Source organism: Sphaerodactylus townsendi, linkage group LG13 (assembly GCF_021028975.2).
Source record: "Sphaerodactylus townsendi isolate TG3544 linkage group LG13, MPM_Stown_v2.3, whole genome shotgun sequence".
Lineage (NCBI taxonomy): Eukaryota > Metazoa > Chordata > Lepidosauria > Squamata > Sphaerodactylidae > Sphaerodactylus > Sphaerodactylus townsendi.
In genome coordinates this window covers 1359485-1385537 of record NC_059437.1, presented here as the reverse complement: position 1 = coordinate 1385537, position 26053 = coordinate 1359485, and the positions used below count along the sequence as shown (strand labels likewise).

Sequence of the window (26053 nt, the reverse complement as noted above, 5' to 3'; positions counted from 1 at the left end):
ACCCCAAGATAATAAAAACTGGGGCAGGTGATACTGAAACTGTAATGCACATCTTTTTCTACTGTCCTTTTTCAATGATCCGCGAGAAGTGTATAAACCCCATTTCAATCTGTGGAGTTAAATTTCCTGAAATTTTAAAGCAATCTTATTTATTAAATACCTCTGGTCCAACTATATGTGAAGACGTACCTAGCAGCAGTGGCGTAGGAGGTTAAGAGCTCGTGTATCTAATCTGGAGGAACCGGGTTTGATTCCCCGCTCTGCCGCCTGAGCTGTGGAGGCTTATCTGGGGAATTCAGATTAGCCTGTGCACTCCCACACATGCCAGCTGGGTGACCTTGGGCTAGTCACAGCTCTTTGGAGCTCTCTCAGCCCCACCTACCTCACAGGGTGTTTGTTGTGAGGGGGGAAGGGCAAGGAGATTGTCAGCCCCTTTGAGTCTCCTGCAGGAGAGAAAGGGGGGGTATAAATCCAAACTCTTCTTCTTCTTCTACCTTCTTGCAAGCAGTGATAAAGAGCTCCATTATAGTGTTAATCTGTAGGACTTTGTACTAGTTCCCACATTTTTAAGTGATCCCAGGACGGATTTGATGGGTTTATTTCCTTTTTTTCCTTTTAATAATATAGCATTTTGTAGTTTTATAATTTAAGTTTAAATGATGAACTCTTATTTTTTTGTGATCAACGCGCCAATATGGATGCCAATAAAGGCCATGGAATGAATGATAATAAACACTAGGGGGTTGAGAGGACCATTTTGAACCAGAGCGGTGCGGCCGTTAATGCTCGTCAAAGGCTTGGAGCTGCCAATCAATGGACGCAAAATGGTCGTCCCAGAGTCCAGCCGAACCAAAGGGAAGGGGCGGGCGGATGAGAGAAAATGAGAGCTGCTCTAGCCCCCGTAGATCCGCCCAGCTCTATGATAGGGTCAAGCCGAACGGTTCTTTTCTGACATCACCCGATTAAAAGACCTGGGTGGGCGGAGCCAAAGGCTTCACTTCCTCTCTTGCGCGCGCCGCCGTCGCCCTTCCGCTCCCCCGCTCCCCTCCTTCCCCCTCCCGCCCCAGACGGCGTTTCCGGCTCCCAAGTTCCTTAGTAACAATGGAGGAGTATAAAATGGCCGCCTGAGGGAGCGGAGGGAGGGCGCGAAGGAGGGACGTCGCCGGCCGCTGGGCTCGGGCGGAAGGGAGGCCGGGAGGAAAGGGAAGCGGCGGCGGCGGCGCAGGGAGGCGGGGCGTGACGTGACGAAGCTGCGAGTCGGCCGCGAGAGCGAGAGGCGGGCGGAGACCCCGGAAGGCCGGCCGAGGCGGAGGGTGAGTGGCGGGCCCAGGGCAGGCCTCGGCCCATCGAGGGGTCGGCCTAGCTGGTGATCGGGGTGGGGGGAGCCAGTAGCGGGAGGAGGGGGGGGCAGGCTGGCTGGCCGGCCGCCGCGTCACCTCTTCGCCCACCCGCCACCCCCGCCTCAGGAGGAGCTTCGGCCCCGCCGCGCCCTCTTCCGCCTCCCCTTCGGCGCCCCCACACGAGGCTCTCGGGAGGGCCCCGTCCTAGCAGGCCTCGTCCCCCGGCCGCCTCCGATCTCTCTTGGGCGCGGGGCAAGCGGGGTCGAGGCCGGCGGAGGTCCGGCGGCGGTTGGCCGGTGCTGGGCGGGCTGTTATGGGGGCGAATCAAGGGAGTCACCTGGGCCCTGAGTTGGGGGGCGGCCGAGCCTTCCCCTGAGACGGGATCTGGCTGCTGCTCCCCTCCCCCCACCCCCATAAAACACGTCTCAGCAGTTTGGGTGCACATTTGTGGTCGGGAAGCGCCGTTTGCCCCCCTGGCCCCCATGGAAGAGACCTCCCCCCCCCTCCCCCGCGCCAGGGTTTCCTTTCTATTTTTCGGGGCGGGGGGGGGCACCGTGTGGCACCGTGAAGGCTGTCATTCGTGAAGCTGAGTCAGGTGGACATGCCCCACTTCCTTGTGTCTGCAGTACTGGACTTACATTTGTGGCTGTTCTTAAGAGCGTTTGCATCTGGGGTCTCCTGGTGGGCTAGAGGTTAGAGCTGGGATGGCAAACCAACAGCACGCCTGTCAAAGACAACAAGCCACAGTGTTTTGGGGTCACCTGCCAACTGCCAACCCCCATGACGGCTGTTCTTACCGTTTGAGTTTAAATCATGTTTGTAACTAACTTTCTTTTTGTAGTGTACGGCACCACACATAACTGGACTGCATTTTTTAAAATTAATGAAGATGTCAAAAGAGTTGTTTCTCTTTTGTTTGAGGGGTGTGTGAGTGTGTCATGCCAGCAGAGAGCCAAGTTAAGCATTTCTAAAGTTTTGACACGCTGAGTGAGCCCCAAAGGAAAAACAACTCATTTTGCCATGGTTAGGTTAGAGCAGGGGTCTTCAAACTATGGCCCTCCAGATGTTCATAGACTACAATTCCCATGAGCTCTACCATTTGGCCATGCTGGCAGGGGCTGATGGGAATTGTAGTCCATGAACATCTGGAGGGCCATAGTTTGAAGACCCCTGGGTTAGAGTCTTTTCAGACTTCCGTAGCCTTCATTTCAGCCTTAGCTCTGCTGCAGGATCTCCTGCATTGGGCTTGCTAATTTGCTTAAAGTAGCCTTTGCCGAGAAAATTCCTATATGGGTGGAAGGTGTGACGAGTACTGGTTTTGTTGATCTGATGTCCTTTTTTAAAAAAAAAAAATCCTCTATATGAGCTGCTGGCAGCACTTGCTGTATTCATGATGCAGATAATGGAGGAAATACAAATAACATGAAACTTTGTTGGTCAAAGTATAGAGGAGTTGAGAACCTTTTAGGGGCTAGTCTTTTTCTGTTATATGGTAGAAGTGATCATAAGTGTGATCTCATAAACAGGGCTATAAAATCAGATTTCGAATCCCAAGATAAGTTCAGTTATTCCTAGTAGGTAAGGTGGTACATAGCACTGTTATAATTGGAACAGGTGGACATACCAGGTTGGCACAGGTGGACATACCTTGTTGTATTGGAGAGTTTGAAGAAGGAAGACCCATTGGATTTGCTTGGTAAGAGGAGACAATCCAGTATTCAAAGCAGGTAGAGTTGGGATGGCTGAAAAAGCAAAGGTCACAAGCAGTGATTTAAAAAATAAAATAAAAGTGCATACAGGCATTCTTTTTGGAGAAGTCTTACTAATGCTTCTTGCTCTTGCAAAATCGTTATTCTAGTGAGTATTTGTCTCTTATACCTAATTTCAAGTGTTTGTCATGATGGTCAGTAAATGGTCAGTTCCCTGCTTAGCAACTGTCAATCATTATTTCCTAACTGAGGGGACCACACTGTTTAAGGTGTTGGCATGTCTCACTTCCTGCTGAGCTCAGAAAAATCTAACGCTAAGTATGCCAACATTTAAATTGACCTACACTGACTACAGGAGCAAATTAAAAACATTTTTAAAGGAACTCATTTGTGTAATTGGGGTGCATGGCCTGTATGAGAATGAGTCTCAATTTGCATACACATGGCAGTATTGTGAGTGTATCAGTTTAAACTGCGAGCTTGTCTTAAAACTGAAATACTGTGGAAAATCGGATTCACTTCTGGATATGTAAAAAGCATTGACAAGAAATGGGGTGTTCACTCTCTAGGAACACTTGACTAATGAAGGTGCGTAGGGTACTTTTACGTTTGTATCATTTAAGAATTTTAAAAAATTTTATTTTGTTTTGTTGGTCTTGCTACCCTGTCCTTTCTCAGCCAGAGTCGCACTCAAGACGACTCGCATACATCTACTGGCTTAACTTGGTGCTTATGTAGGCATTCTCAACAGATTGATGCAACCACGGCTTGTATGCGATGCAGTATATAAAGCTCCTTCATAGCTCACTATTCTGTGCTGTGGCCAGTGGCTGTCCCCTGCCTTAGCCAGGAAAAGGGCTTTCTCAGCAGCAGCTGCTCAAAGTCTAGGTACCAGAGCCAAGTGATGAAGCCCATGAATTGCATGTAGGAAGTCCCTGGGTCAGTCAAGGTACTTGCCATATGTAAAACAGGTACCTCAGCGCTCAGCCTTTGTTAATGCCACTTGGAGTTAGAAGCCAAGCATGGTATTATTTTTAATACACATAATTCATAATGGTCAAGTTTTGGGATGAGGGGTGTCATGGCCTGTTCCTAATTTCATAACTGTGGCTAAATCAAGGAAATGGCAATATTGTACCTGTATCAAGTCTGAAACCCTAGGGAAGTAGCAGTCATAATAGGGGGAAAAGGTGTAAATTTATCAGCAGGAAGGGAGACCATGAAAGGTAGAGGGTATACAATATGTGGGCTGTGCTGCAGGTGAGGCACTAATTGTGTCTAAAGTTATTGATAGTGCTGTATTAAAAGTACTTGAAACTTTAGGTCATGTTCTTTTATGTAGGATGTTTGTGGGATTGGGATGTGTAGTTACATTTATTGATAATGGAAGCTATAGTAGCAAGACTTTCTTAGAAGGCACTGAAGACTATCTTTTTTGCTGTTGGAATTCTACATACTGTCAATCTATAACTATTATGTGGAGGTTCTATTCTTTGTAGAGTGGTGCTTAAGTATTTCTTTGGAACTTGTCCAGAGGTTTGCAGACTTTGGCTGCCATTGCTATTTCAAGTTCTGGATGTCTCCAAAAGTTGGTGCAGCCTTCCTGTTTTTTTCTATGTGGGGGTGTGACATGTGAGAACTGGATACAGGGTGTTGGGAAAGGGGTTGATGGAAAGTCCCACATAGTGGTAGGAATGGAGACTATCATCACTGATGACTTTGTGAGCACAGGTGTGAACTCACTTTTCTGGGATGACTCCTGAGAATAACTTGTTCTTTCAGTGAGAATCTTGGTTTTTGACTTTGCTCTTGCTGCCCACATCTTGACTTGTAGTGATCTTGTAGACCAGGGGTATCGAATGTATTTATTACGAGGGCTTGATAGGACATAAATGTGAGTTGGTTGAGCTGGGCAGGGGAACATGATCCACATGTGCGGGCTCTCCGATCCAAACAGTCACACAAACACCCCACACACCCCGCTAACCAAGTCACATGTATATCCTATTTGGCCCTCGTAACAAATGAGTTTTACAACCCTTCTGTAGGCTGTTCAGTTTATTTCCAAGAAGTGATCTTTCCTAAAATTCTTTCAGTAATGGAGTGTTACGATATCTTCTCTCCAGTAGGTGAAGATTGGGCCACGGTGCCAGTTTAAGAGCACAACCGAAAATTTAAGTGTTTCTTACAAAGTGCTGCCCTGAACAAACACACATCTCAAACTGTTCCAGCAGGTATGCAGACCATCTCTCAGAGCATTTCTGTCTTGTATATTCTTGTAACTGCCATGCCGTCAGGGAGATGAGTTTGTACAAACAAGGCTTCCAAGAGCTTTATATCACTTGATTGTGTCCTTGGGGGGCAGGTGCATAATGTGGCAGGCAACATGGCTTCTTCTGATTGCGTGCGTTCCAGCCCCCCCCCCCCCCCCCCCATTTTCGATTTAAAATCTCTTTCCACATTTCTTTTTTCTGTATGGTCATTTTAAAGAAAGTAGTCAGAGCCCCAATACACCTATCAGCTTAAAATAATGACTACTCCCTGGACGCATATTCAGTTGCCCAGACAAGCTGGTTGTGATGAAGAAATCACAGATGGGACAGAATGTGATTGGAACAAATCAGGGTTTGTTTGAAAATCCTCGCTTGTCCCCTTCTGTTGCTGCTGTCAGACAGAATCCCAGTTGTTGTTCTGACCACTTGTGCAACCATCTCCGGGAGAAGCTTTGTTAAATCATCAGCCTACCTGGTCAGCCATAATAGGTGTGGCAGGAGGAAGCAGCCAAGCCTGGAGAAAGTCACGTCTCTAGAGAGAATTTTGGGTTGCTTGTGGCTGAGCTGGTCTTCAGCTAACCTGACTCTTCGGTCTGCCGGCTTTTTCAACTTGGCAAACTAAATTGTATCAACCCTGCTGGTGTTCTATTCGTAAATCACTTCTTGGATATAAATGGGGAGCTGATTCTTGTAAGCTTCAGGGGATCATGATTCAGGGGTGGTTTTGGAAAACGTGGGGGCTGTGATCAGGTTGTGTTCCAAGTCCACATGGGACTTAGGTATAGTATTTTTTGTTTTTAAAAAAGGTGACAACCCCCACATTTCCTTCCTGCCAGGGGGCATTTTCCCCTCAGCCCCCACATAACTTGATTGGCAAGGCATCCCTTCATGTACAGGCATTTTAAAAAGGCACAATCCCATTTTCTGCCCCACCACATCCTTTCTTCAATGCTAAGACAGTTGTAAGCACCAAAAGGTTATTAAAGGGAAGGTAGAAATGGGGCGCTAACTGCCAAAGCAAAGAATAAGCAGAAAGTATAGGGATTTCAGGTCCCAGTAAGAATTTTTTAAAAAGTGAGGAGAGAAGTAGAATTAGAGTTTGTATTTGTACCCCCCCTTCTCTCCTGTAAGGAGACTCAGAGGGGCTTACAAACTCCTTTCCCTACTGCAGACACCTTGTGAGGTCGGTGGGGCTGAGAGACATCTGAGAGAACTATGACTAGCCTAACATCACCCCAGCAGGCTTCATGTGTAGGAGTGAGGAAACAAATCTGGTTCACCAGATAAAAATCTGCCACTCACGTGGAAGAGTGGGGGCTGAAACTACATTCTCCAGATCAGAGTCCACTTCTCTGAACCACTGCACCCCGCTGGCTCTCTCAGTAGACAACCTGTGTTTCTGTACAGTGTAGTTCCAGTCCTGATGTATGTGTCATGCGGGCTGTCGCTTGCAGCGGTCCCCTTCGTCACTGGACAGCTGGCAGTTGCTCCTGCCTGGGGATGTGGGAAGAAACCTCCAGGTTCAGGTGGTCAGCAGTGTGCTGCTGGCTGAGCAGTAGGTCCTTGACCAGCAAGACCCTCTCCCTGGTCTTTTGAGGAGGACACCATTGTGGTGTCTTCTAGGGCCAAGTGTGTGTCCTTCAGCACTCTTGCCATCTCCTTGATCATCCTGTCATATCCATGATAGTGTTTTTAGATTTTCTCACCAGTGTGTGAGGAGCCCAGAAGAGGGTATTTTTCATGGCAGCATTACAATTTTTCAGAGTGGGGTTACCCTTGGAAACGTGGGTAAATTGTAATAATTTGAATTTTAATTTCTTAAGTTTTAGTTATTTACCTCCCAGATGGCAAAAGGCTACTCTTGTGAAGGTAGCCTAGGGTGCAAGAGTTTGTAACTTGCACTCTCAAGTACTGGTACGTTAACATTTAACCCTTGCTGGAAATTGAGGATTGGATCCGTTGGTGGTTGTTGGACCTGTATGGACTACCAGCCATGAGGGGTCATAGAGGGGCTGCAGTTGAAAGAAAAGAGGCAGCAGAATTGCAGCTTTTGCCTCTTCTGTGCTGATGGGTGGGGGATTTCAGTGTTTCCCCACTGTAGCCTCCTGAGCCATATTGCTGTTGGTCTGCCTGGGATCCTAGGGGTAGACTTGCCTGCGCTTGAAAGGGGCTGCTGGTGAGAGGGAGGATCAGGCAGACTCCACAGCCAGTAGGATCTTCTGCTGATGGGTCACTGGATCTTATGTTAAGGCATTTACATATCTAAATTTGATGTTTGTGCCAGATAGTAAGTCTTGTTCTGTCATACAGTAAAATACGTGTAAGTTTGACCAAGTTTTGCATCATTTAATCCCCCCTCGGATTTTTGTTCTTCCTAAAATAGTTTTTCTGTGGGCTCAGATTTCCAGAGGACTTTGCTGACTTTGGACCAAGTTTGCATATAGACAGTGGTTTCAAGGGAACACTGCTGACTGGTTTGGAATACTGTGAGCTGAAGTTCCCCATGTCTAAATGGGCAGTTAACAAAGCAGTTCAGAAAATGGTAGCATGATTGTGATGTCCTGACTTAGTTATTCCTGAAACAGTTCTCAGCTTCAGATCGCTTGCTACCCGACAACAGTTCATCTAGTTAAAGTACTTGTCCCCACCCCATGTGGGGCTGGTGAAGTCATTTCCAGGTGAGTTGCATAGGGAGTGCTTCTGAAGGAGCGCTTATATGCCATGAGCCCCAAGGAGGTGGGCGCCCTACGCGAGTGCATCCGACCTGCCTCCTCCTCGCACGCTGCCCCCGTTCCCTTCTGTAAGAAAAAGGATGGCTCCCTCCGGTTATTCCCAGGCTATTGGGGCCTCAATGCAGTGTCGATTTGCAACACCTACCTACTGCCCCTGATCAAAGACTTCTTGGGATGCCTGGGGGGGAGGGGCAGGTGTTCACAAAACTGGACTTACGTGAAGCATATTACCAAGTGCGCATTGCCAAGGGCCAAGAACACTTCACAGCTTTTAACACCCAGATTGGTCGGTTTGAGTTCCAAGTCATGCCGTTTGGGCTCAGTAGGGCACCAGGTTTTTTTATGAACTTGATTGATGAGGTAATGCATAATCTCTTGTTTAAGTGGGGGATGGTGTACTTGGATGATGTCCTGATTTATACAGACACATTGGAGGAGCATCTCCCCCTGGTCCATTAGGTGCTCCAGCGGTTGCTGAGACACGATCTGTTTGTCAAACTCTCCAAATGAGAGTTCCACAAACTGCAGCTGGACTTCTTAGGTTACTGCATTTCAGGAGGCGGAAGAAATGGACCCAAATAAGGTATGGGACGTTCTGCAATGGCTTGGCCCTTGCTCATGCAAGCAGCTGCAGTTGTTCTTGGGGTTCGCCAGCTTTTACTGGGACTTCATCAGTGACTTTGCTAAAATAACCATTCCACTCACCAGCTTGCTACAGACAAAAGTTAAAGGGCCGAATGCAGCCAGGCCAGGAGCCCCCTTGCTATGGTCAAGGGAATGCCAGGAGGCTTTTGACAGACTGAAAGCATCATTCACTTCAGAGCCTGTCCTACATCACACTGACTCAACCAAACCTTTTGGGGTATATGTTGACGCCTCAGACCTAGCGATGGGGGCCGCCCTCTTCCAGAAAGGGGGGATGGGAAGCTGCACTCCTGCACCTATCTGTCAAAAAAGTGGGTGGGATTGGAGCTAAATTGGATGGTGGGGGATAAAGAGACGAGAGTCATCAATCACACACTAGCGACTTGGCGGCATTGGCTGGAAGGGGCACCCCACCCTTTCGAGATTTGGACAGACCACAAGAACTTGGCAGCGCTGAAGGAGCCTGGGAGACTTCTTTGCTAAATTTGACTTTACCCTCCAGTTTTTCCCAGGCATTCCAACTGCTTGGCTGACGCTTTATCCTGCCTGCCCCTCGAGTAAGGGGAGGATGGTGGTCTGGGTGGTGGTGGATCTCTAAGCAAGCCCATTTCATTCCCTGTTCCAGTCTCCCCACAGTCAAAAAACTGGCACAGCTATTTATCACACACGTTACATATGGCACCCCGGAAGATCATTTCGGATTGGGGCGGCCAGTTCATTTCTATGCTCTGGTGATATTTCTTAAAGCTGTTGGGGGTTGGAGCAAGGCTTGCCTTCGGCCTTTCATCTGGCCACGGATGGCCAGAGTGAGAGGACGAACGCTACTCTAGAGCAATACTTGCGATGCTGTGGTAATTTTCACCAGGACAATTTGGCTGAGTTGCTTCCATTTGCTGAATTTGCTGATAATAACACCGTGCACAGTAGCACAGGCCAAAGCCCATTCGAAGTCGCCTTCGGCTGCGCAGCACCCCCATTCCCTTTGTTGAGGGGGAGTGCCAGGGGATTCACAGCACTGGATCTCTCACGTTCAGGATTCATGGGGCCCCATCCAGGAGGCTCTCAAGAAGGATAAACTGGTGCAAAAGGCACAGGCAAACAAAAAGGCGGGACCTCCCCTTAGAAGCAGGGGGTGGGTGTATTTGGCTACCAGGAACCTCGGAGGGGGGGGGGGAGCAGGTGCACAGCTGTAAGAAGTTGGACAGCAAGTTTATAGGCCGGGCCTTTTAAAATCACCCATAAGATCAATTCAGTCACAGTAGAGTTGGAACTGCCAAAGTCCCTCAGAGCCATCCACCCCGTGTTCCATTGCAGCCTGCTGGAAAAAAGCACCGGCTCCTGATGCTTGGCACCCCCAGCTTGCAGCCCTGGCCTCAATTTGTGTGGGCTCAGAGATCCGCCACGAGGTGGAGGCTGTCTTAGGTTCACGCATCCACCGCAAAAGCTTGCAATACGTGGTGGCCTGGACCAACCTTCCGGCTGCACACAGTGAATGGGTGGGCGTCAGTCACGTGCGCACCTTTGGCCGTGCCTGTTCTGACCGTCTGGGAGTGGGGGGAAGGCTGTGCAAACTGAACCAGCATAAACTGCTATTACAACCTTACAAACGGGAAAGTGGGGTGGAATGTCAAGCAGTGTCCCTGACATCAAGGGGGGGGGGGGGGATATGGGTTCTGCTAGGTTAATGTGCTTCCTTGAAATGCGGCTTATGGCCGCCTTTGTACTTTGTAACCTGTAGTATATAAAGTGTGCCCAAGCGCCAGTTGTGCCAAGCGCCAGTTGAGGCCCATCCTGCTGCCTTGAGAACGAACAGTTGTCAACGAAGGGGAGAGACCTTTAGGGCATTAAGAGGGATTCTAGAAGAGTCAATATTTAGAATTGGTTTCTTCTAGGGCAGTGATGGCGAACCTTTTCGAGACCGAGTGCCCAAATTGCAACCCAAAACCCACTTATTTATCGCAGAGTGCCAACACGGCAATTTAACCTGAATACTGAGGTTTTAGTTTAGAAAAAACTGTTGGCTCTGAGGCACGCGTTACTCGGGAGAAAGCTTAGTGAAGCAACCGTGCAATGCTTCAAATGGGTGAATCACGATCCTAGGAAGGTTTATTCAGAAGCAAGCCCCATTGCCAGCAACTGAGCTTACTCCCAGGTAAAGTATTATGCCAGTCCAGCCTAGATGTGTGTGTGGGGTGATTTTCCACCCCCCTCCCTCATGATGAATTCTGTGCGCGAGTCCCCACAGAGAAGGCTCTGAGTGCCACCTCTGGCACCCGTGCCATAGGTTCGCCACCATTGTCTGACAGTAAAAGTCATCTGATTGTAATCACTGAGTCTGGCATTGGTCCAGGTCCGGGACCTGACAGTGACTCCCTTTATCAAAGCAATCTTGAACTCGGAAGCCAGCGATAATCTTTCCCTCTTTGCCAGGCTGCATCCTTGCATCCGTGGCTTCCTCGCAGGCAGCAGACATCCTGATCCCGTTCGTAAGGTTGTAATAGCAGTTTATGCTGGTTCAGTTTGCACAGCTTATCTCTCTAGCACAGGAATGGCCTACCTTGTCTCTCGTATTCTGCTGCAGAACTGGGGGTCATTTTCGTTTGAGCATTAATGATTTGGTTTTGCAGGTAGTCCTCAGCAAAAGTTACATAGGTACCGGTAAATTATAGTGGTCCCAAGGAGTGCACTCGTACATGCAGGGATTCAGCTTTGTAATGTGGTTTTGTTTTCTGTTTCAAGTATAAGGGGTTATGCAGTGCAAGCAAAGACAGTATTGCTAGTATTGGGCAGTGTATCCAAAAGAGAGCAGTGATAGCACTGCCTTCTGTCATATTCTCCTTGAGGACCTTAAAGGTGGAGCGCTGTGAGCTAACCTGCTGGTGCAGGTCCTTAAGGAGCAGCAGCGGCGTAGGAGGTTAAGAGCTCGTGTATCTAATCTGGAGGAACCGGGTTTGATTCCCAGCTCTGCCACCTGAGCTGTGGAGACTTATCTGGGGAATTCAGATTAGCCTGTGCACTCCCACACACGCCAGCTGGGTGACCTTGGGCTAGTCACAGCTTCTCAGAGCTCTCTCAGCCCCACCTGCCTCACAGGGTGTTTGTTGTGAGGGGGGAAGGGCAAGGAGATTGTCAGCCCCTTTGAGTCTCCTGCAGGAGAGAAAGGGGGGATATAAATCCAAACTCTTCTTCTTCTTCTTAATGCAAGGCACTGTGGTTGCACAGTGGCTTCATATGCAAGATTAGAGGCAAACTATGTGATGATGATTATGGGAATGAGGGCAAAGGTGGACCTTGTCACCACCGCTTTCAGCTGTTAAAAACAATCGCCATGTTTCCCTGAAAATAAGACAGGGTCTTATATTAATTTTTGCACCAAAAGATGCATTAGGGCTTATTTTTGGAGTAGGGCTTATTTTAGGCGAAATACGGTATCTTCACAATTCATTAAGGCAGGCTCTTGGCAGCCCCATTGCTTCCCTGTCACGTGTGATGCAAGCTGCATCCTCATTGGCAGGGAGCACCCTGCTGGATCATCCCCTCCTGATCTGTAACTACCAGTAAGGGCTTATTTTTGGAGTAGGGTTTATATTTTAAGCCTCCAAAAATCCTGAAAAATCATGATAGGGCTTATTTTCAGGGAAACACGGTAAGAGGCACATCCCTTGTCTGCATCTAGACAGATAATCCATGAAAACTACAAATGCCAACTCCTTCCCGTCGCCAGGTCTGAAATGGGTCTGGGGTAGATGAGTCATCCAGGACCCCTGGAGTTCTGCAGCCACCCTCAACATCACTTTGCCTAGGAAGGACAGAGACCATGTGATGATTGACCACATCATTCGCCACTGACAGGTGACCACTTCCGGCAACCAAAGAAAGATGTTCCAAACCAAGTGATTGGTTTTATGGTGTACATCAGGAACTCAGTCATTAACTCTTTACAACAGGACAGAAAGGGTTGGAAAATGTCAGATCCCAAGATCCTGTTGACAAGCTGCAAGTTACCTATTGGAGGTGGAATATACGGCCGAAGAAGGCTCTCCTGAGAAATCCAGTATACTCCTCCACAATGTCCTGTAAAAGTGTGAATTAAGTTGTAATCGTGGCTGTGCATCGTTAAACATCGGCTTCACTATTGTGGCAAAAACTTGAGGGGAGAACACCAAACTTGCACCCTGTGTGTATTATGCTTGAGTAGATAACATCTGATAGCCAGAGCTCCAGGAAATCGACCCCCCCCCCCCTAAAAAGCTGCTTTACTTGCTGACAGGTGTTTGCCATTTGTAACTTGGAGTCTTGTTCTTGGGTTGTATTCCCCTTGAGGGGGTTAGCACTGACATTTTCTTCGCCAAATAGCTCTGTCTTTGGCATTTTCAGGGGTAAGGTTGGAGTGCCCTGTGGCAGTGGTGGTGAACCTATGGCACGGGTGCCAGAGGTGGCACTCAGAGCACTCTCTGTGGGCACGCACAACCCCCCCCCCCCCACACATCTAGGCCGGCCTGGGCCGCTGGGCTCAAGTATTAGCATTAAACCTAAGACCTAATTTTGGCGAAGCAGTGTAGGTAACCCTGTTAAGTGCTGTTAAACCCCACTGATTTTCATACAAAAAACTAAAGCGCAATCCTTTACCTGGGAGTAAGCTCGGTTGCTGGCAATGGGGCTTGCTTCTGAGTAAACCCTCCTAGGGTCGTGATTCACCCGTTGGAAGAGTTTCACGGTTGCTTCAAAGCGAAGCCACCGACTACCACCAAGCTTACTCCTGAGTAATACACACCTCGGAGCCAACCGTTTTTTCTAAACGAAAACCTCAGTATTCAGGTTAAATTGCCGTGTTGGCCCTTTGTGATAAATAAGTGGGTTTTGGGTTGCAATTTGGGCACTCGGTCTCGAAAAGGTTTGCCATCACTGCCCTATGGGAACAATTTTTGAGGAAGAGAAGTAATTGTCTATATCAGTGTTTCACTTGCTTAGGTATTTACTTCTTCAGCGTGGAGCACAATCCAACTCATGTTACATTTCAGAGTCCTGTGTTTCATGTGGGGAGAGTGAAGCAATGCCAATCCCCCCCCCCTCTTACTTTCAGTGTCTAGGATTTTAAAGATATTTTATTTAACTTTCAACATCAAACTGGTGAGATTTGTAGGTTGAGGATCAACTGGAGATTCCTCCAAGCAGGTCAGAGGTAAAACCTGACCCAGCACCATTTCATAGCTGAATATCTGCTCAAGCATTTCAATGCCCAGAAATTGGGTGGGGCCAAGCGGGATTTCTGCCCTGCAGGTTTTCTGAACGGCCACTGGAGATCTGATTGTACAGATCTGTAAAAATATTACTTTGGTAGCAGCTGCCACCACAGCGGAAATACCTGTGCTACATGACTCAGGTTAAGCAGCGTGAACCTAATTTAACGTTCTGTTGTTTATTTATTTTATTTATTTTTCAAACTTATATACCGCCCAACCCCCGAAGGGCTCTGGGCGGTGAACAACGTAAAGTTCAAATACAAATAAACATAAAATCAAATACAAGAATCTTTCAATAATATAAGTTAAAATGCAGCAATTAATACATAACAATACCTGCTAAAAATCCTTCTTAAACCCTCCTGAGCGGAGAGAAGAGAGGGTGGGTCCTGTAGATGATAATGGACCCAAAGTTCTGTAGGGATAAAGGGGGGGGGGGAGGGAGCACTTTCAGCGGCTGGACACTCCAAAAGCCCGGCGGAACAACTCCGTCTTACAGGCCCTGCAGAAATCACCAAGATCCCGCAGGGCCTGGACAGCTGGAGGAAGAGTGTTCCACCAGGCAGGGGCAAGGGCTTTAAAGGTCCTGGCCCGAGTGGAGGCCAGCCACATCATTGAGGGGCCAGGGACTACCAGTTTTGTAGCATGCTTTAAAAAATTCTGCTTAATGTGTTGAAGAGTTACTCTGAGGTATCCATAACTTTACCCCCTGACATGTTGCTGGATGATGGCTCTTCCTACAACAGCATCCATTCACAGTTAAGCTCATTACCTTTTATTGGAATTCCAGCAGAACCTGCAGGCTTTAAAGAGTTAGTGACCCCCTGCCTGAAGATCATGACCTGAGGCATCTTTTTATGTTCTTGTATCATGTGCCTGTGAAAACACCTAGCTTGATTAAGAGCACTGGGGAAATGTGAAAGTAGGCAGACTGCTTTGTGTTTGGTCCTTCCGAAAGGTATTTTCTGGCTGAGACTTCCGCTAGCTTTGTGGTGGGGTTTCCTGGGATTCCCCTTTGGAAGCATTCTGCATAGAGTGTGATGTACACATTCACTCACATACTGTGGTGCACGACTTCAGTTCCTAGACTACAACCTGAAAACATTATTTTGTTTCTATTGCGCACTGAAACCGCACATCAGTAGCAAGAATCTTTTTTTTTCTCAGCTGACTTATGGTGACCCCAGGTGGGATGCTCAGAGCAAGAGACGTTCAGAGGTGGTTTGCCATTGCCTGCCTCCATATCAGGACCCTGGGACTCCTTGGAGGTCTCCCATCCAAATACTAGCCAGGGATGGCCCTGCTTGGCTTCTGGCCAGCCTGGCTATCTAGGCCAGGGAGCAGGAAACTATACTGCAGTGATCAATGCAGAAGGGGTTGTTTTCCTGGGGGTGAAGTCCATCTTAGATGGGTGTTTCTCAACCTTCAGTTAGGGAGGCAGGTCTAAATTTTCAACTTCCCATCCCTGGCTCCTCCTCCAGATTAGAACCAGTTACCTTCCTGCCTCAGTAGGGAGCGCAGCTATAGCGTTTGGCTCCGCTATTTCTCCTCACTTTTTACTGTCTATCTGCTTCCTTCCTTTCCTTATTTTCTCTCTTACTGTCAGAATCAGCTTACCTTACTAATACTGGGACAGTATAGGACAGTGGTGGCGAACCTTTGGCACTCCAGATGTTATGGACTACAATTCCCATCAGCCCCTGCCAACTGATGTTCGTTGACTCGCAGCAACCTGCTAGTTCCCCCCCTCACAGAATATTCCCGCCAAAACTATCTAGAAAATGGTGGTTCCCTTAACGGAGAGAAATGGCAGTTCCCTTAACGGAGAGATTTTTAGGCATGTACTCTCATTTTTTCACAGTCCCCAAAAAGACCGGGGACAGAGAGCGATACTGGACCTAAAATACGTCAATCGTCATATCAAACTCCGACACACTTGCATGGAATCTCTCCGCAACATCATGGAAGCCCTCCGCCCAGGAGAATTTCTCACTTCCCTGGATCTAACGGAGGCATATCTCCATAAAATGATTCACCTGGCTCATCAACAGTACCTGAGATTCGTGTCAAACAACAGGCATTATCAATTTTGTGTTTTTCCGTTCGGCTTGTCCACTGCTTCCAGAATTTTTTCAAAGATCATCCTGGGTCTGATCACACTTCTTCGCAAGAAGGGAATTCACACCCATCCCTACTTGGACGATTTACTGATCCGATCACCATCCAAGGATCAGGCACACAGGGACGTCCAAACAGTACTGCAGATGCTAACCCAACACGGTTTCTTGGTAAATGTGGCAAAAAGCTGTTTGATACCTTCACAGGAAATGGAACACCTAGGTGCTATCATTTCGACTTCAAAGAACTCTCTCTTTCTTCCACGATCCAAGATCCTATCTATTCAAAGAAAAACGGCAGCAGTCATCTCAGCCAGACAGTCTTCTCTTCTCTGCCTCACCAGCCTTCTGGGCCAGTTCATCGCAGCGATGGACATGGTCCAGTGGGTGAGATTCCACGCACGACCACTTCAAGTTTTTCTTCACCCATTTCAGCTGGACATCATGAAGAAGAGAGACTTCATAATCACCTTACCACCCTCACTGAAAACTCAACTCCAGTGGTGGAACATTCGGAGCAACCTCTCATAAGGGAAGACCTACCTATTTCCACCCCGTCCGCAGATATTCTTGGACGCCAGTCTAAAGGGATGGGGGCCCCACCCTGAACAACCGATTTATACAGGGGAAATGGAACAGTATCGAATCATCTCTCCCCATCAACATACTGGAAACTCGCGCCATCCTGCTGGCTCTCAAACACTTCAAACCACACATACACAACAAACACGTCCTTATCAGGTCCGACAATGTGGCCACCAAGGGGGGATCCTGATCATCACGTCTACACAAGGAATCCGCCAATATCCTAACATGGTCAGAGACACGCCTGATTTCCATCCAGGCAGATCACATACAAGGGAAGCTGAATGTCTCTGCGGACTGGTTGAGCAGGTCCACAATCCAAGAAGCGGAATGATCACTCAATCGAGAGACTTTTCAACTCATCACTCGATCCTTCGGACTTCCAGAAATCGATCTCTTCGCCACTGCAGAAAACTCTCAACTCCCCACTTCCATGTCAAGGTACTTCCATCCAAAGGCTCTGGCGGTAGATGCTCTGACTGCTCCGTGGCCAAGAACTCTCATTTATGCCTTTCCACCATTTCCACTACTTACGAAGTTTCTCAGGAGAGTGGCGTTGGAACAAGCACGAGTAATCTTGATAGCACCTTATTGGCCCCAAAGACCCTGGTTCTCAGCCATCACCGAGATGTCACATCGCCCACCTCTGCGACTCTCCTTAATACCGGACCTCCTACATCAGGGACCGATTCTACATCCAGATCCGGGGTGATTCTCTTGACTGCTTGGTCATTGAACGAGACATCCTAAAGATGAGAGGATTCTCGGACAAGGTGACTAACACTCTACTGGCCTCATGCTGTCCGTCTACTACTAGGATATACAACTGTGCATGGAAAGTGTTTTCCAGGTGGTCCAGACACAAGAGGATCAATCCTCAAAACCCATCTGTAATTAACATCTTGGAGTTTCTTCAAGGCGGTGTGGACTCAGGACTCAAAAGTTCTACCCTTCATAGGCAACTAGCAGCCCTCACTACTGTGTGGCCCCTGTTCGAAGGGGTACCAGCATCCAGACACGCGGACATAATCAGGTTTCTAAAATTGGTGCAACAACTTCAACCCCCCACAGTACACAGATTTCCATCATGGCGCTTGCACTCCGTGTTAACTGCCCTAACTAAATCACCCTTCAAACCAGTCCAGTCAATCCACCTAAGGTGGCTGCGGATGAAGACACTTTTTCTCATTACATTAACATCGGCGAGGCAAGTTTTTGAAATTAGATCCCTGTCGGTGAACAAGAATTTATGTATATTTCACCAGGATAGGGTGATACTACGTACAGATCCCACTTTTTTATCCAAGGCAGCATCTCGCTTCCATTTACTGCAAGAGATTGTTGCTCCAAATTTCGGCCCCAATCCCACGCATCCACGGGAGCGATTATGGCACCATCTCATCATAAGACATTTCCTGAAAGCCTTCATCATTTGAACAGAGAACATACGCAAGTCAGAAAGTCTCTTCATTAATGTTACTACTCCAAACCTAGGTTATCAGATGTTTTCAGCGACTATTAGCTCGACTCTTAACAACTGCATCATAGAAGCCCATAAGGCTCTGAACATACCTGTACCAACAGGAGTGACAGCTCACTCCATCAGATGCGCAGCCACCAATGCTGCCTTGGTCCACCAGGTCTCAGTAGAAGATACCTGCAGTGCAGCCATCTGGTCCTCACCTTCGTCCTTTACCAGACATTATAGACTGCACTCATGGTCCGCTGCCAAAAAGGCGTCTTGGAACACATCGTAGGAGAAAGACGGCCCCTCCCAACTTTTGGGACACTGCTCTGGGAGGTCCCATCTAAGATGGACTCCGCCCCCAGGAGAACGGTCCATTGGACACTTACTGTGAAAGGCCCTTCTCCTGGTGGGCCAGGAGTCCATCTTGACCCTCCCTTAGGCCGTCAGTTCACTCTGGAGGTGTTCCAAAACCGTTTAGCATCGACAAATTCCTTCACTAATAGGACGATCTTACAACATCAATCACAGACACACAGTGGGCAGTATTTAAGTTAGTCCTCGTTGACTTATTGAAAGTTATATTAAGCTTTCACTCTACTCATGTTGTGTAGAGTACTGTTTTGCTATCTTTCCTGTTCCCTTCGTTTTTTCACATTTCTCAGTTACTGCTTTGACAGTCGCTTACTGGTTCTAATCTGGAGGAGGAGCCAGGAACAGGAAGTTGAAAATTTAGACCTGCCTCCCTAACTGAAGGTTGAGAAACACCCATCTAAGATGGACTCCTGGCCCACCAGGAGAAGGGCCCTTCACGGTAAGTGTCCAGTAGACCGTTTTCCCCAGGGTGGCACTCAGTAAACACCCAGCTGCCTCACTGGTCTAGTCATGTTTCATTTCTGGATTGTTGGCTATAATCCACTGATCAACATTCAGTGCCTCCTTACATGCTTCCTTCAGAGTTTTTCTGTTTAAAGAAAGGAAAGTTTAAATAATGATGCGGCTGGCCTCTACCCAGGCCAGGGCCTTTACAGCTCTGGCCTGGCCTGGTGGAACACCTTACCACCATCTATCCGGGCCCTGCGGGATCTTGGAGAGTTCCGCAGGGCCTGTAAGACCGAATTCTTCCACCGGGACTTTGGGGGGGCCGGCCGCTGATGAGCGCTCCTCCCCCCCCCCCCCTTCTTTAACACTCTAGGTCTTAATACTTATGGGGGCCCTCTGCTCTCTTATCTTGTTTTCTTCCAGGGTGGGTTTATGAAGTTTTATGCTGGGATTTTAACGTAATTTTGTTAATTTAGTTGTTTTAATGGGGGTTTTAATGTAATTGTTGTTTTATTGTGTTGTTCAATTCTGCTCCAGTAGCTCCCTTCTCGGAATAGGGGCGGTATATAAAATTACACTATATAAATAAATAAATAAATAAAGTGCACTTCTGCACAAGGAAGTCTGTGACTCAGACTTCAGGTTAATATGTAGTCCAAAAAATAGTAGGATTTGGATGTTGCTTACTTGATCTCCATGCTGTAGTCCTAATCATCACACTGTAGCATTGTTGGCTTCGAAGTCTTAGTGGTTGTGCACAATCGTATGTAAAGTTTTCATGTTGCATGCCGGATGATTTGCTGATGAGTTAATCTGGGCTGTAACGAACTGTTCTGTTAGCGCAACCTCAGTCCACTTCCAGTCGCAGATGGGCCCCCCCCAGCCAGCCTGTGCACCAGAAGAGTTCTGCTGATTATCCAAACACTGCAGACACTGTTTGCACATTCAGACATCTTCACCAGTATGTGATGCTTGCGCCCCTGGAGGAATATTAGCTGGTATTATTTGCAGGCCTAGTTAGTGAGAACTCTGAAGGCTTTCTAGTGCATCATTTTAGCTGCCCTGTTCCTACATGATGAAAACACAACGGATGGTTTTAACTCTTACTTTTGGCCAAATGTTAGGAGTGATGCAGGACAGGGCAGCCATACCTTCTGGCCCCTGGGAACAAAACTTTAGGAACCGGAGGAGTTGTTAAGTGTTTCCTTCTGAATTTCAAGTAGGCCTGTAATTTCAAGGCCTGTCGCAGGCCTTGTTAGAAGACCTGCCTTTGAAATGCCAAATCCAGTTCGGCTGGCCTAAAAGACGTAATAATAATAAACTAACTAAATGCCAAATCCTGAGGTTCTGGAGAAGTTCGATGTTGCTGTCAGCTTTCTTGTAGCAAATAAGCTGTCTTGAAGGGAGCTTTACATATTGTGGAGCAGGGAAAAAAGATATCTGTCCACCAAGTAAATGCCCTTTTTCTCTTTGCAGATCTTTCCTATTCTTATCAACATGGAAAACTCGGATTCCAACAGCAAAGGAAGTGCTGATCAATCCGAAGCACAGCGTCGGAATCAGCTGGACCGACTAGATCGGGAAGAAGCATTCTATCATTTTGTAAATAACCTGAGTGAAGAAGATTACAGACTAATGAGGGATAACAACCTGCTTGGTACCCCAGGTATGTTGCTCTGTGCATTTATGATGCTCGTCACGTCCATCCAAGTGGGTTTAATTCTGTATCGGAGAGGACCTGAATTTTAATAATGCTCTTAATTCAGACGTTGGCAGCTGAGGCAGAAGTGCCCAACTTAATCTGCAGAAGTTGCTGTCAGTGTCAACCATTTCAGTTTTTATTTTTTTAAATGTTCTTTTTTTACCCTTGGTTATCTATACTTTGCATGTACTTTGCTTTGGACTATTAATGCCTGTTGAACGAGGGGAAAGTTTCAAGATGCAGTTTTTCACTTTGGTCTCTGTTTCCACATTTTAAGGGTTGTAAGAACCTGGTGGAACTGCTTATGGATTTCTCCTATCTTTGCATTCTGCACAGATAAATTACACTGTTTGAATATTTTATATCACTGTCAGTATTATTTTTATTCGACCATTTCTGTGTAATTCATTCCAAATGTCTCTCATTTTAGCAAAATGCTTGGTGGTTTTTTTGTCTCCACAACCTTTTAAAAATCACTACTAAAATTTGGGCTTATTCACAGCTATTAAATCATATACTGATCCCACCCACCCACCCCGCTATGCCACCTTGTGCTATATGTTGCTGCCTTTGGGTAGTGATAGGTAAGCAGCCTTTTGCTGAGCCTGTTCTGTTTCCTTCATTTCTAGCTAGTTCTATTCGGTTTCTTTAGCTGGTTAGCAGCTGCTGCTGCTGTCAACATTGGATGTTTCTGTACCTTCTCCTTCAGTGTTGTAACTTACTGCACTCTGAACCTGAGCGCATCTGTGATTCTAGTCTTCTTCCTGAAGTGTGCCTTGTTCATATTCCTTTCGTAATGCATAGCATAGCACCAAGCCTTTATTGGCGTATAAGACGATACAGGTAAAATACAGAACACCCCACCCGCCAAAAAACCACCCAGATTTAAAACAATCCCCAAAGAGAATGATAACAAAGAATATCTTAATAACAGAGTGACGCAACAAAGTTAAAAAACAGGGTGTATAATTTCTAGTAAAAGCTTGGCCACCAATTCACAAACTACAAGTTCAGGGTTATTTAGCAAGTATAAGATCTTTTGAGTTTCTGGAATCCTGTCACAGTTCAAGGGAAGAGCATTTGCACATTTCCCCCTAATTCCCTCATATTTAGTGCAACAGAATATGGAATGGGGCTTTCATAATGCTTGATTATTGCCTTAATTTTTGAACAGTAATGAGTTTTCCCTATTCGAAGCAATAATTGCCTGCCCCCTACCAATATTTACCCCTGCCCTGGGTTTAGTTCATAGGCATTTCTCAGCCATTATACAGTGGTTGTGAATTCTCACTGAGTTTCTCAGTGTGCTTACCTTTTGTTGGGCCTCTTCATTCAACCCTGATCTTCAGTGAGGCGGGGTTGGTTTTTTTCCTGTCTTTTGCAGGAGCATCTTTAAAATCAAAAAGCAGTTTTTCCTCCAAGTTCTCCATAACGGTCTTGCATTCATCCTAATCGATGAACATTGATAAAAGTTCTGGAGCACTAAACAAAACGCCTTTCACTTGCCGGGCTGTGCCTTGAGCCTATCACGGGCAGCTCCACTTTGGCTTTGCCCCTGAAGTCTCAGAGTTGCCAGATGGAAGCTTGGGTGTGTTGACGTTTGGAACATTTTTTGCCAACTCTCTCCTCAGGTGAGATCACTGAAGAAGAATTGCTACGAAGGTTGCAGCAAATTAAAGAGGGTCCGCCGCAGCAAAGCAGTGAAGACAGTAGAGGTACGTAGAATAAATGTTCACCACTATATGCTGTGGTGGGCGAAGTTTTTTTTTACCTCCAGGCTGTTATGGATCATACAATTCCCATCAGCCCTGCCAGCATGGCCAATTGGCCATGCTGGCAGGGGCTGATGGGAACTGTAGTCCATAACATCTGGAGATGCCAAAGGTTCGCCACCACTGACCCCTGCTGGTTCGCCTGATACTGAATGCCCCAGCCACAGTAGGAGTGTAAATAGCCAGGATGGTGTGGTGTTAAAAGCTGTTCCTCAGTCCTTGTGAGCTGCCAGGCTCTCACATGCTGCTTTGCCATCTAATTGTACCTGTGATTCTGTTTGTAAAACATCCAATCACCAAGAATGAGTGACTGGACAGAAGCAGCTTGTTCTCTTCCTCATTTCTGCTTTGCTAAATGAGCCACCCTCTTAAACACCTCCTCGTTTCCAGTCTGTTCCAGGCTATGCTTCGTCAGTGTGGGCCAAGTGCTTGAATGTCTTTTTTTTGCTTTATAAAGTTAAAACAATCGATCTGGAAGGAATCTCAAGGATGAACTAGTCCACTGGAGGTGCCCAAAGGAAGACAAAAAAACCCTCCCAGATTCCTGGCTGTTCTGGCCTGGAGGAAAATTCCTTCCTGACCCCAAAGTGGCGATTGGCATTTCTCTGAGTATGTAAGAAAGGGCCACAAGAGCTGAGCACTGGCAAACTCCCTCTCACAATTTGCCCAAGTCCACAGTTTCGGCATGACCTCCTCAGAGGCCAGACACCCCTAGGGTGGCAGGGGCAGTGCTGGCATGCTCCCACTTCTTTACGTGTAGTAGCTGTGGACCAGTTTAAATGAGACCCTGGGCATGTGTGATTTCATGCCTGTCTGGTATTGAATTAAAATCTGGCTTCAGTGGAGCTTTCCTGTGAACTGGAATAAAGTTAACTTACAAGTCTTCTAACAGTACACAAGGTGCATTAACTATAGTGATAGTTCAGTGAGATTGAACATAGACTGGTGAAGTTGGGGCAAGGTGAGCTAGTATTAGATATTGAGAGATTTTATGGGGAAGCAGTTGGTCTTACAGGGTAAGAGATTTCTTGCACGGTTGTAGGAAGTGTCCTGCTTTTGTCAAATGTAGACTTTGAATTGGATGTCATGGATCCATTCTGACCACAGAGGCACATTCCACAGTGGAAGGAGCCTTTCCCAGATATCGTAGATTGGGTCTGCAAGGTCATTGGAGACACAGGAAAGACATAATATGTCCCATCTCGGCCTCTGCGTTCGGCAGAGGCCAAATTACTGGCGTTCCTGTGCCCCTCCATGGCGACGCGGGCTGGCTTCCACCCAGGCCAAGGGCTTTTACGGCTCCTGGTCTTCCCTGCCTGGTGGAATGTTCTCCCTCCAACTGTCCAGGCACTCTGCAGGGACCTTTAATGGAGTTCCGCGAGGGCCTGTAAAGACTGAAGCTATTCCACTGGCCTTTGGGAGGCCAGCTGCTGATGCCCTTCCCTTTCCCCTTTTTTTGTAAACAGCTGGCCCCTGATATTCCCTCTCTTAGGAGTTTTTAGCTAGGCGCCATCTATTACCCGCTGTTTGAAATGTTATAATATGATTGGACGCTGTGTTTTAATATGCACCAGTACTAAATGTATGGCAGTTGTTTATTTATTTACCTGTTGTTTGTCTGTTGTAAACCGCCCTGAGCCCACCAAATAAATAAATAAATAAATAAAATAATATAGAAGATTTACAGACTGACGTTAGATTGGAATGCAGGTACCATTAGAAGTAGACCCCACTTCGCCTTCCCTTTTAATGCGCCAATTCAGTTGATGTACGCGGCACTTTTGCCGCCATGTTGATTTGAATGAACCTGACATGGCAGCTGTCTGCCAAAGGTTGAGTGGTTTGACAGACAGTTGGCTTCTTTGGCCTCATGAGTTGACCTGTTCAGCCATTTTTGATGGCAGCTTTTCTGCTCTGATTAATTTAATGAGACTTAGTAAGCTACTATGATGTTCTGATGGTAGCAGTTGTATTAAAGCTTGAATTTTTAGAACTGTGTAAAGCATGTTTTACCCAGAATTGTCCAGTCTCCTAACTCTGGCAGTTGCTTTTGTCCAGCAGGTGCAGAATCTACAGAAGATGTGTCCAATGGCGATTCCATAATAGATTGGCTCAATTCAGTTCGACAGACTGGGAATACAACGCGCAGTGGGCAGAGAGGAAATCAGTCTTGGCGGGCAGTGAGCCGGACTAATCCAAACAGTGGGGATTTCAGGTTCAGTTTGGAAATAAATGTCAATCGTAATAATGGAAACCCAAACCCAGAAACTGAGGGTGAACCATCTGTAGAACCACCTAGTGGGGAGGACCTGGAAAATAACCAAAGTGACACCGAGACACCGAGGTCTGAATCTCCTCCTGTTGTGAGGCAACCTGTACAAGAAATGAGCGCTCCTCAAGAGCCAAACGAAGAAGCTTTTCCTCCCAGGGGCCAGAGAAGATCAAGCAGCAGCAAGTCCAGAGCAGCTGGAGTGACAATGAAGCTAGGAACTGATAGGAAGTCGGTCACCCCTTAACCCAGTGAACGATTCTCTCTCTATAGGGCACATTATAATTCCCCGCCCCAAATGGCTGATGTCTCCCCCACCGTTGAAGCTGAAGGAAGTTCTCGAACAAGACAGCACCTGGTGGTAAGACAACCTGCAGCCACTGCTGAGGTGCCCAGTGAAAACACAGTGCTGCTCTCAGCTCCTGAAGCAAGACCCGTTCCTCAGGCAACAGGTTCTGCAGAAACCAACCGGAAATGAGCTGCATGCGCCCTGGACCCAGTAAGGCCTCCTAATTATTGTCCTTGATTTGCTGACGGCGAGGCGGTATCCCCGCTCCCAGGAGAATACAGGCAGAGAGACAGTATAGCTAACCGAACTCGATCAAGGTCCCAGACCCCAAACAATACCGTTACTTATGAAAGTGAGCGTGGAGGGTTTAGACGTACGTTTTCACGCTCGGAACGGGCAGGAGTGAGAACATACGTCAGCACCATTAGGATTCCTATTCGTAGAATCTTGAACCTGAGCCAGGTTCGTTTTGTATTCACCGCCCTCACGCCATTCAGACCATGCTGAGGCAGATAATGACTGGCTTTGGGGAGCTGAGTTACTTCATGTACGGGTTGTTGATAGGTGATGTTGATCTCGGTGGGCTCCAGCCCCAAATCCAAACGCTACGTAATGGCCGAGTTTCACTGAGTGCAAATAGCAGCTTAAAGGAATGAAGTCCCTGATCCTGGCTCAGGGGAGTCCTATGACAGTAGCAGCGAAGGCGGCTCGATGGCTGGGGCCAGGCGGGAGGGATTGTTCACGCAGGGACCGGGTGACTTTTGAGGAAAGCGGTCAATGCTGCATTTGTAAAGCCTGGCCCAGTTTCTTTTCCTGCTCAACTTAAGAGGGACGCATGACCGGGGACAGCCAGAGGTCTCACCAAAGAGCAAATTGACAACCTAGCCATGAGGAATTTTGGTGAAAGCGATGCTCTGAAAACCTGTAGTGTTTGCATCACAGAGTACACGGAGGGGAACAAGCTAAGGAAACTTCCTTGTTCGCATGAGTACCACGTGCACTGCATTGATCGCTGGCTGTCAGAAAACTCTACCTGCCCCATTTGTCGTAGAGCAGTCTTGGCTTCCAGTAACCGAGAGAGTATTGTCTG

The 26053-nt window shown here is 47.4% G+C and overlaps 1 protein-coding gene across 1 annotated transcript; it reads left to right on the top strand.

Annotated features, from left to right (window-relative positions):
* The first annotated feature begins 1047 nt into the window (after window positions 1-1047).
* On the top strand, window positions 1048-25508 carry RLIM (ring finger protein, LIM domain interacting). Its single transcript, XM_048514922.1, has 4 exons — window positions 1048-1313; window positions 20408-20597; window positions 22265-22348; window positions 24464-25508. Exons 2-4 carry the CDS (start codon window positions 20429-20431, stop codon window positions 24919-24921), a joined length of 711 nt encoding a protein of 236 aa, XP_048370879.1. The 5' UTR covers window positions 1048-1313; window positions 20408-20428; the 3' UTR covers window positions 24922-25508.
* Window positions 25509-26053: the final 545 nt, after the last annotated feature.

What these genes read in the sequence shown, in the direction of transcription:
- RLIM (XM_048514922.1), top strand. Translation starts at nt 20,429, where the DNA reads ATGGAAAACTCGGATTCCAACAGCAAAGGAAGTGCTGATCAATCCGAA. An exon ending in CAACCTGCTTGGTACCCCAG is followed by an intron (nt 20,598 to 22,264) that starts GTATGTTGCTCT and finishes CTCTCTCCTCAG; the next exon opens with GTGAGATCACTGAAGAAGAA. An exon ending in AAGCAGTGAAGACAGTAGAG is followed by an intron (nt 22,349 to 24,463) that starts GTACGTAGAATA and finishes GCTTTTGTCCAG; the next exon opens with CAGGTGCAGAATCTACAGAA.